The 10,414-nt window shown below is 36.3% G+C and overlaps 1 protein-coding gene across 1 annotated transcript; it reads right to left on the bottom strand.

Moving 5' to 3' along the window:
• Positions 1-2,650: 2,650 nt before the first annotated feature.
• On the bottom strand, positions 2,651-9,393 carry LOC124159716 (E3 SUMO-protein ligase ZBED1-like). Its single transcript, XM_046535626.1, has 4 exons — positions 9,218-9,393; positions 8,927-9,095; positions 7,522-8,808; positions 2,651-2,760 (listed from the first exon to the last, which is right to left on the bottom strand). Exons 1-4 carry the CDS (start codon positions 9,284-9,286, stop codon positions 2,651-2,653), a joined length of 1,635 nt encoding a protein of 544 aa, XP_046391582.1. The 5' UTR covers positions 9,287-9,393.
• Between the last annotated feature and the right edge of the window lie 1,021 nt (positions 9,394-10,414).

The raw sequence follows: 10,414 nt of genomic DNA, 5'->3' as shown, positions 1-10,414 counted from the left end.
TCATAGAACCACTAAGAGCGCTACACTGCGGTCATAGGCACTGCTCACAGGAGGCTCAATTCCAAGGTTGATTCCTGTTGCCACTTCAGTCTCATTTTAGTTGGTTTTTAAAAATGTCCGCGGCGCGGTGATGAGTACAATGCGATCCCGCTTTTTCCAATATTTTGCAGTGTAGTTCTTTTTTGTAAGGAATACTTGGAATAAGTAATGAATTTGATAGATCACATCATCATGTGTAAAAATTTAAATGAATACAACAAAATTATGCCTTATTCCCTCGTGAAACTCGGATCAATACGTCTGTCAGCGACACGAGTGGCGACATATGTAAAGCCATTTAAATGCGCGGTGAGTGGCAACACTTTTTTAAGAGATTTCATAATCTTCGTGTTACGAAACCTCGACAAAAACAAATTTAAATCGTTAACCTCTATTCGATTTTCTTGAATGAAAAGTTTGGAAAGTATTAAATCGCGAATTTGGAGTGTTTACTAATCTAAAGCTCGGTCATAGGAATTTTCAAAGAGCTTTTAGTGACTTTTTGACAAGGTGAGATGCAGTTCAAAACTAAAAATGTTTCAGTTTTTATATGCCAGTTGGGCATTCTGAGTTAAGAATTATATCATATGCTCATGTTGGCCGGCCTATTCGATGTTTTGAAATATATTTTGGTAAGGGAATTTGGAGATTATCTCAAATGATTTCACAAATGGTAAATTTTGTGTTCCAGTAACTATGATGAATTTCTCACGAATGTAGGCGTTATCAATTTATAAGAAGCTCTGAAAAAAGTTCTCGTGGTGTATTTGTGGTTTCTCCACTGGATTTGGAAGTACTCAAAGGTGAGAGTGGATTGATTTATTTCACATCTCACGTCTTAAGTTAATTGTGACATAGTCGTGGGACAAAATAGTCGTGGGATTCGTCTTTTTACTTAGATTTATTTTCAAATTCAACCGAGCCCATTCGGAATGACTGGGTGTTTGCAAAAGTCTAATTTGGTTTCTCGGTTATAAATAATCGTGAATGATGTACTAATGTATTATACTGCGACATTAAGAAATCGTTTTATTTTCTTGGAGAAGAATTCAGGGATAATTCATTCCCATTAGTCGACCTCTCCCTTACCCCATCAAAGTGGCAGTGGTGGTTCTATTGTAAAGGGGGGTGTGGCAAATCAGTTCACAGGATAGGACCTGCAATTTGGTCAAATGCAAGCTTTCTGGCAATCATTTTACTGAGTGTAAGATGATATCTAATTGAGAGGGGGGACCTTATAGCCCTCTCTGTACCTCGAATCAGGTACCTCCGTTGCCACAGCCTTATCATCAAGGGCGGATACAGCAAATTTGGGTGAGAACCATGTCTTGGGTCCGGGGATTATGGACTGGACTACCTCCCCTCCCCCCTCCCGGGAGAGAGGGGCATTTCCCCTTTTGTTAATTTTTTTAGGGAGTGCTACACTTTATGATAAATACCACTCAAACTTCTCTCTCGTTTGGGACTTGTACCCATGCATTTGTGTTTACACCCCCTTTAATCCTATTGTCAGGACACAAAAATTATTAAACTAATAAAAATTTAAAATTTTTTATTAAATTTTGGGGTGTCATGACCCTTGTCACCCCCTAAATTCACTCCGTACCACAGCTAGTGTATTAATTAATGATGTAATGTATGCTGCATACATTTGACAATGCAGGACCAATATTGGCATCTATTATTAAATTTTTGGGAAATGACTGTATCAATATGTAGTACAAAACAAGGGAAAAACCAAAGTTCTAGTCTTTTTTTGCACATATTTTACTCTTCCCCTGCTCATCATACTAGATGTTCCTTTCCATGGACATTCACAGAATGGGTGAAGGCCTCTTTCATATATTATTTTTCTCAGAGTAAGTCTCATTATTCAGAATTGATAGATTTGACATTCATATACATGTAATTCCTATGAAGAAGGACTGGGCATTTATCTTATCTCACAGTTTGAAGAAGAGCAAGGGAAATTAGACTTGAGGGGGAGACCCAGTTAGCACAGTTGTGGTAATACATTTGTAATACAATTGTATTACGAAGTTTTTTTCAAAGTGGAGTACGTTGTATTACAGTTGCAATATATTGTCAAATGTCCTCTAAAACAATTGTATTAAGATTGTAAAACAAAGCTGAATCACAAATTTATTTCTAGATAGGTTTAAATTGTATTTCTTTTGTAATATAACTACGAGTTACAAATACAAGACTAATAAGGTGTTACCTCCAGAACTATAGTTAACAGTCACCCATTACTGGGCAACTGTTAACAATGGACCTGGAATTAACATCGTTCCTATTAATTTTATCATTGAGCTCTCGCGAGCTAAATTGCAGGGAAATTGCCTCTTGATTCATATCTTGGCCTGGTATAAAACACGTGCACATGTAGGTATCAATGAAACTTTCATGAGGTTACACTTCCCAATTTCCTTTTGGTGCAGAGAGTTCAGAAAGCTGCCAGTCGCACTTCCTATTCATCTCTAGTTTGATCTCAAAAGAACTAAAAATCTTTGAACTAAAGCAAGCAAGCCCAACAACTTGCTGATCTAACAGATCTAACTCATGGCAACAAACAATAATTCTATTTGTAACTGTACAAGAGATTTACAATTTATATATAAGCAATTGTGCTGTCTGGTGAGGTTTTGCACTTAGCACTCTCAGTGGTCATGGCTGAATCTGCTCCTGATTGTGTTGGGGAATTTCCTGGGAATAAGTTGCCTGAGTATGAGAGAGAAAAAACACCGGTCCAAGAGAATTTTGTTGCTGAGAAATCATGTGTTGTGTGGCATATGTCTTTGTTCAATTAATGTAGCTTTTGCATCTCTTCAAAAGATACCACATTTGCACAGCTGAGCTGGCATACATCAAAATGCCCCTATAATCAGAACTCCTTATGTATTACTCCAACTTAACTATGGAAGTGGTACCCCTATATGTTATGACTCAGATAACATTTTCTTTGTTAGGATCAGTGCTTAATTTTGGCCGGAAAGGCATTCCGGCACTTCTCAGGAAAAATAGGGTCGTGTCAAAAAATTTCATCGATTTTTTTAAATAGCATGATTCCTCATTCTAAGTTTTATTAGAAGTTTTAAAAATCGAAATTTTTAGGAGGACTTACCCCAACAGCACACATTTGGATATACATAATGTATTTATATTGTATTTTCATGGGTCACATACATATTTATTTTTGTTATGTATAACATGTGTAATACATATGTATTATTGGATGTATTTCCTTTGTATTCATACATATGTAAAAGTGGTACGTGTTACACGATAAATACATTTGTATTTTTGAAATTTGAATACTTATGTAAATGTGGTCAAAAATACAAATGTAAATATCGTGTAACACTTGCTACTTTTACATATGTATGAATACAGAGGAAATACATATGTAAATGTGGTCAAAAATACACAAAATATACATTATGTATATTTCCTGTAATTTTTGAGAGGTGGATTTTCGTGGCGTCTAGTGAAATGTTCAGAAACATTTCTGCAGAAATAATATGTTCACTGCAAACGCCAGATTTCCTCATTTCAATGATCATTCTCCCATTCGAATTTATACCCAGGAGGCTTAAAAATAAATCATATACTGATCGATGTGAGCAAGGGTAGTATGGCGACCATATTTATGTTAATTTGTAAATGCACGCGAAATACAGACGTATTACATATGTAAAATTCAGTTTCCATCCGCGAAATATACACATGGAAAATGGTTCACAATGCATGAAAAATACAAAAAATAGTTCTTGCACAGCGCAAAAGTAAAAGCGAAGTTTAATTTTTTAAACAATATTTTAAATTAACTGTTTAAACAAAAAAATTAAATTCTCAATTCTGTCGCAACAAGCTAGGGAAGTGAGTGGGAGTGATAATCTCGTTAACAGTTAGCTCGGCATTTCGTTCGAGACTACGAGAACGTCAAGAACGTGCTGTAGGAGGAACTCCGGCTACTGATGTATAGTTAATTTTATATTTGTTTGTATTATTATACGTATTGGAAGAATTGACATAGTGTTTTAATCCTCGATAACCGGTGCGTGTGGATGGTGCGCTCAAACCGAAGCTATGTTTTGCTGGAAATGTGCTTCAATCCCGCACGTTATTGCGATTCGTGCAAGCCAGCTCCAACAGTTTCCTGTCACTGGATAATTAAGGTAAGGTATGATTTATCTTTTATTATATTGTACGCATAAATAGACTACATTAATTATGTTATTTGAGTATATTTGGATACAACTACCACATTGCGCCAATAGAGGTAATTATTTTGTTTATGTTTGGCTATTGTTTTCCTTTTTTGTTGAGTTTAGTGATGGGTAAAAACTTTCCGTAATCGATTAATCGTATCATATGATAAAATTCAAGCATAATCGATTCAGGAAAAAAATCGGGCCGAAATAATCGATTACGCAGAGAATCGGTGAATAATCGGTGAATAATCGGTGAATATTTTATGCCCCGTTTACACCACGATCGTCGCGACGTTGATCCGTACGATCGTAACCTCAAAACGTCGTGTAGACGCGCAGAGTTACCATCGTAGGCCTTAGTACCTAACACTGCCGAACTTACGATGGTTAGCGCTAGTGTGCCAAGAAAAAAAGACATCGAAATGAAGATCGATGCATATACGATTCTTTCGCGCCGTTGCAATCTTGATACAGTAATTGATATTTCATAAATAACTCTAATTTATCAAAGATATATGGCAACGAATGAAGACATTATTGAGCAGGTAATGGAAGGACGTGATGGGAAAGTTTTTTTTGATGTTCTATTTACCAAATGATATCGGATATTCTATACTATACCAGTTTTATGCATTTCTTTATTTACAAGTTAACCCATACCCATGTATCCTTACATTATACTTCACAGATGATGGAAAATAACAAACATGCACAAAATGTTAACCAATTAAATCATTGTATAAAGGATTTCACAACAAAATTCGCCAGAAATAACCATAACATTTAGATGAGGACGTGGAGATATCAATACTTGTGCCGAATCAAGCCGAAATCTAAGCCTTTTCTAGTTAAATTATAACAGCAATATGTACTGTCTTTAATGCGTGAATATTCTTGAATGTTTTGACATATTCTCTCGAAGAATCTAGTTTCTTAAAGACTTCACGGACTGTTATGACTAGTTTTAGTTTTATCTCATCATAGCTGGGAGTTGAAGACATAATTTGCTCTATGGTAATTAAAAACAAGCAGGTGAGTATTTATATAGCTATGACGGGATCCATTAAAAGTTACTAATAAAGGAGATAGGAACAATCTAAATATTAATTGATAATTTTGTAGAGGAATATGCCTTTGTTGGAGGATCCTTGGTCGTGCAAGAGTTTTCAAATTAACTAGGGAAAGAATATATGAAGTGTTGTAATCAGACAAAGAGATTAATAAAGCGTAATTATTTAATTTGAAAAAAATATTTTGGACACGTTAAATCCGGATTGAGTCGATATGATAATAAAGTGACCAGTTAGCAAAATATTACATTTTGGAACGTATCAAGGAGACATATCTACTGTCTTAACCGCATGAATATTGCTAAACTTTGGACAGATTCCCTTAAAGTAACCTACATTCTTTAACGTTTTACCGACAGTTCGGTCTAGCTTCAGTTTTAGCACATGAAAACATTAATATTCTTTTGCTTCTTAATTTCCAGGATTTCAATTTTCTCACGCAGTGTCGTCGTCAGTTGTTATCTGACACCATTCGCCAACGAGGGCAGCACTGAGTTACGATGGTAACTTTTAGACGTGTAAACGTGCAGTAGTCGCGATCAACGTCGGTACGATCGTGGTGTAAACGGGGCATTATCAAACTAGACAGCGCACGATTCTTGAGACGATTATGTACCGATTATCATCATACGATTATGGGGCGATTATTTGGGCAAAATAATCGTGTGCTGAAGGTCAGGCGCTCCCGATTATTTTGTCCATAATCGTCAACAATAACAATGCGATTCTGTGGGTGAATCTAAGGATATTATGATTCTGTCTGAATCGCTACCGTGTGCTACCGATTATTTGAGTGAAGCGATTGTTTTTGTGGCGTGGCAAAATAATCGTGTGCTGAAGGTCAGGCGCTCCCGATTATTTTGTCCATAATCGTCAACAATAACAATGCGATTCTGTGGGTGAAGCTAAGGATATTATGATTCTGTCCTGAATCGCTACCGTGTGCTACCGATTATTTGAGTGAAGCGATTCTTTTTGTGGCGTGGTAGAATAATTGCTGCTTGGTCTTGCGCGGTAGAATAATTGCTGCTTGGTAATAGAAGTGATGCTTGTCAAATAATTTAGTTCGTTTTTGAACTTGTAATATTAAGTTGTTTTATCCCTGATAACCTTAGGTCTGAATGATGAGTGGTAGTAATAAAGTAGCTAAGTTTTTGTCTTGTTCATGACAGTGATGTCGTCAATAGGTTTTTCATGCTATTAGTACATGACAAGGAGATAAATCGTTTTTCTTTACTCTTTCATCGTTTATTTTATTCAAATGTTTTCTGAATTTTCTCAGCCCATCTAAATGAATTTAAGTAACAGAAGCAGGGGAAATATAGCGGAATTACATATGAGGATAGAGAGATGGTGAAATGAATTCATTTGAGCTTATCGTACTTAGAAATCTGTGAGAATAGTTGGAAGTACAATTGATTTCATTTTATTCACGATTAATGTTTACCCATATCAAAGTTTACATCATATTGAACATAATTAGTGTAAACAAAACTCAAAAGGTGAAACACATCAGAAATACAAAGAAGTAGTTAAATCAATTGTCAATAGGTCTTGAAGTAATCAAATTAAAACATTCAATTGTGTACAGGATTAAAAATTTTTAAGGAAATAGCGATGGAATAAAATAAAAGTGATCTCATACAAGATTATTAGTGCATAATAACTCTAATTACATTCAAAATATTTCAAAAATAAATATCACGCTTAAATTAGGAACAATACGAAGTATCCCAATGAATAAATTGTCTCTGTAAAGTGAAATTGCATGCTAAAGAATGTTATTAAATATTATTCAGGTTCTTTTTGGTGATATGCTTATTAAATAATGATAACTGAATTTAAATAATGTGAATATGGAAGCACAGAAACAAAATTATACAATAATTCAAGTAGTTAAATGTAACTAAACACAGTTGTATCTCACAGCCCCCAGTGTGACTCATCTAGTGAATTCAGGAAAATTAATTTTGATAAACGTTTTCCAGTAATCCTATTCCTTTTTTGGGTCATAATGTTACCTGCCTTAGAGAATAGGCATTCCGATGGTACTGATGTAGCCACAACCGGGAGGTATTTCATCGCTATTTTGAATAGCACCGGATAATTGGATTTATATTTGTGCCACTCCACAATAGGATCACTCTCTAAGGGAATAATATTTGAGGCAAGATAATGTGAGAGCTCAATAGGAATACCTCCTTCAGTTTGTGATGTTCCCATTTTTTTGGCTACCAGCTGTTTATGGTGGTGCCACAAATCAAATTTGTCTCCCTGTTGCTGAGACTCCATAGCTTCCAATGAAGTACCTATGGCAGTCTCATCTTCACTTTGATATTCCCGCATTGTTGAGGCCACACTTTTAATGGCTTGGGAGCAGCACAGGGGGTCTCGAAAGTGAATTTTTTTAAATCTGGGATCAAGCAGAGTTGCTTGGGCCAACAAAGATACACCCTCAGTTTTTCCAAACCTCTTTTGGACCTCATCCTGTAAATTTTTTTTTAGGTTGCACGACATTTGTAGTGTTGGATTTGTAGCCTCTATATGAGCTTCTAGGCAGTTGACCAGTGGAATTATTTTGCTGCATGTCACATACGAAGACCCAGATAACTCCTTGCTAATAGATTCAATGGGCTTTAGGAGCTCAATCACTTCCTTCACTTCCTCGAGCTGAAATGCTGTGAGCATTGGTGGTGCTTGAGGAAACTTAATGAGCACCACTGTCAAACAATCTTTTAATTTTAAAAACTGGTCTAGCATGTAAAAACAAGAATTCCAACGTGTTGGGATATCTTGTTTCAGTTTCAAAACATTCCCTTCACTCCTCCCACTTTCCATTTGAACCTTCCTTAGCATGTCTGCCCCCTGAACACTATGTTTGAACCAGGTTACAATAGATTTAATTTGACTTATCATTTCCGGTAAGCCTTTGGTCAATTCAATGGCTTTGATTGGCACCAAGTTTAGAGTATGTGCAAAACAAGGCAAGTGCTTTTTCCTTGAAAATGCATAATGGATACCCTTCACCATATTGGCAGCATTATCTGTCACCACTGCAGTCACTTTGTGTGCTTCAATATTCCACTCATTGCAAGTGCTTAAAAGTACCTTTGAAATATTCTCTGACGAGTGGCTTTCCTTTAATTCTATTACCCCAATGGTGGCAGAAACCAGATGTGTTTCTTGTAGATAGTGCATGGTCACACCCATGAAGCTCTTGGTATTGAGAGACTCGGTCCATATATCTGCAGTCAAAGTGACATTGTCAGTATTAAATAGTTTGATTTTGTACACATTAACCAGTAACTCATATTTTTCGTCAATCATTAATGTTATTTTTCTCCTGCTGGGAACTGTGTACAGAGGCGCAGTCACTTTCATTAGGAACCTAAACCCTTGATCCTCAACATGAGATAGCGGTAACAGGTCCCTGCAAATCATGTACATGATGGCATTGGTGATTTTTGCACTTCTACTGCCACCCTCTGAAAATATTCAAGCAATTGTGGTTACAATATCATAGCATAAAAAATATTTAGAAATCCAAGGTATGGATTTATTTACTGATGAAGTTAATTCTCATTTAACTTTTAATGTGCATACCAGAATATGAGGAAATCTTGCGGAATGCATCTTTAATTTGTAATTGCTGTGCGGTTCTAGCAGTAGACACAGTAGATGTGCTGCTGCTACTCTGAATGGAGTTCCCTGGTTCATCCTGAATAATCACATCAACTGAATCACATAAACTGACTACTATGGGGGTTTCTATCTGCAAATAAGTGAGTTGGGTATTATAATAAACCATAAAAATGAAATGTTTTTTATGTTAGCACTACTGAATTGACAAAGTAATTGCCTTAACTGCTGATTACAAGTTATGATGACCATTACCTGATGACTTGCTGAACTAGTTGATGGAGAAGGCTCATTTATGTCATCTAGTGTGGGGTCGGTGACCATTCTTCCAACTGCTGGCGTGGTAGGCTTGCCTTTATCCACTCGAAGCTTCTCAAAGCCCTTTAAAATAAGTATGGAGCTTGATGGAGTTACAAGTAGATGAGGAAGATGAACACCTTACGTTTTGGAAATACCGGAGAATAGGGTGATTCACATGACTTCAGGATAAAGGAATATTAAAGAGAAAGCTCTTGGAAAACTGGAGAAAAAAACTTTTTTTGAAAGTAGTAAGAAAATGGTGCTATAGCTACATGAAGTAAGTGTTTCAGGGAGATAATATATCTAGGCAATCGAAATGGAAATTTATCTGAGGATAAGGGATTGAAGAGATCCAAGGGTGAATCTGAGATTTTTTCTGGGAAGGGCACAAAGGTCTGGCAGGCAAACGGTCCTCTCATGTTAGAGATTTAAAACAACATACAGCAATTATTTAGTGAAATATTGTCATTATTCAAGTATGAAATTAAATTATTGAGGCTCTGTAATATAAAAAACAAAATGAACGCGAGGATGACCATGTTAAAAATTTTGTCTATTTTTTAAGAATCTGGGGGGCATACCCCCTAAATCTGACTATGAAGGGATCTAAATAAGATGGTTAGCACTCAATCATAGTCGTCATCAATACCTAATAATAAAGTATGTATATAGTCCTACATATCTACAATAGCTAATGAAGTTGTACCAGGGATGCACCAACTGTGGAGGAGGGGAGGCCTTGCCACATTGTACACAACTACCCCAAAAATTAAAGGATGTGGATCACTTAAGTGAAGTAAATTTTTATGAAAACTGTCTGATTTGCAAAAGTATTTGCTTTCATCACTTGCAACTCATCTCTGATTTTAAGTGCTACACAAAACCAAAGGGGAAAAACATGACACCCCTTCCCTTGGTCCCTTACCAGTAAACCCACCTCTTCCCCCAGGGGCGCAGCTAGGAATTAAGGCTAGGGGGGGTTTCAGGTGCAACTAATACTGGGGTATTGCATACCCATCAGGGTTAGCGGGAGGTGCTGAGGCCTTCCGCAAAAAAAATTAAGATAAATGGTTCAAAATGGTGATTTTTACGGCCTTCTGAGGGATATTTTATTAATCCTCACACTATTCTATTAGTAATATTAATCCAATT

This window comes from Ischnura elegans, chromosome 5 (genome assembly GCF_921293095.1).
Source record: "Ischnura elegans chromosome 5, ioIscEleg1.1, whole genome shotgun sequence".
In the NCBI taxonomy this organism is placed as follows: domain Eukaryota; kingdom Metazoa; phylum Arthropoda; class Insecta; order Odonata; family Coenagrionidae; genus Ischnura; species Ischnura elegans.
This window is presented reverse-complemented; position numbering and strand designations above follow the sequence as displayed.

Coding starts and splice junctions, on each gene's coding strand:
- LOC124159716 (XM_046535626.1), bottom strand. CDS start 9,286: ATGGTCACCGACCCCACACTAGATGACATAAATGAGCCTTCTCCATCA. Junction 8,809..8,926: donor CAAGATTTCCTCATATTCTG/GTATGCACATTA, acceptor GAATATTTTCAG/AGGGTGGCAGTAGAAGTGCA. Junction 2,761..7,521: donor AACATCACAAACTGAAGGAG/GTATTCCTATTG, acceptor TCTCATACTCAG/GCAACTTATTCCCAGGAAAT.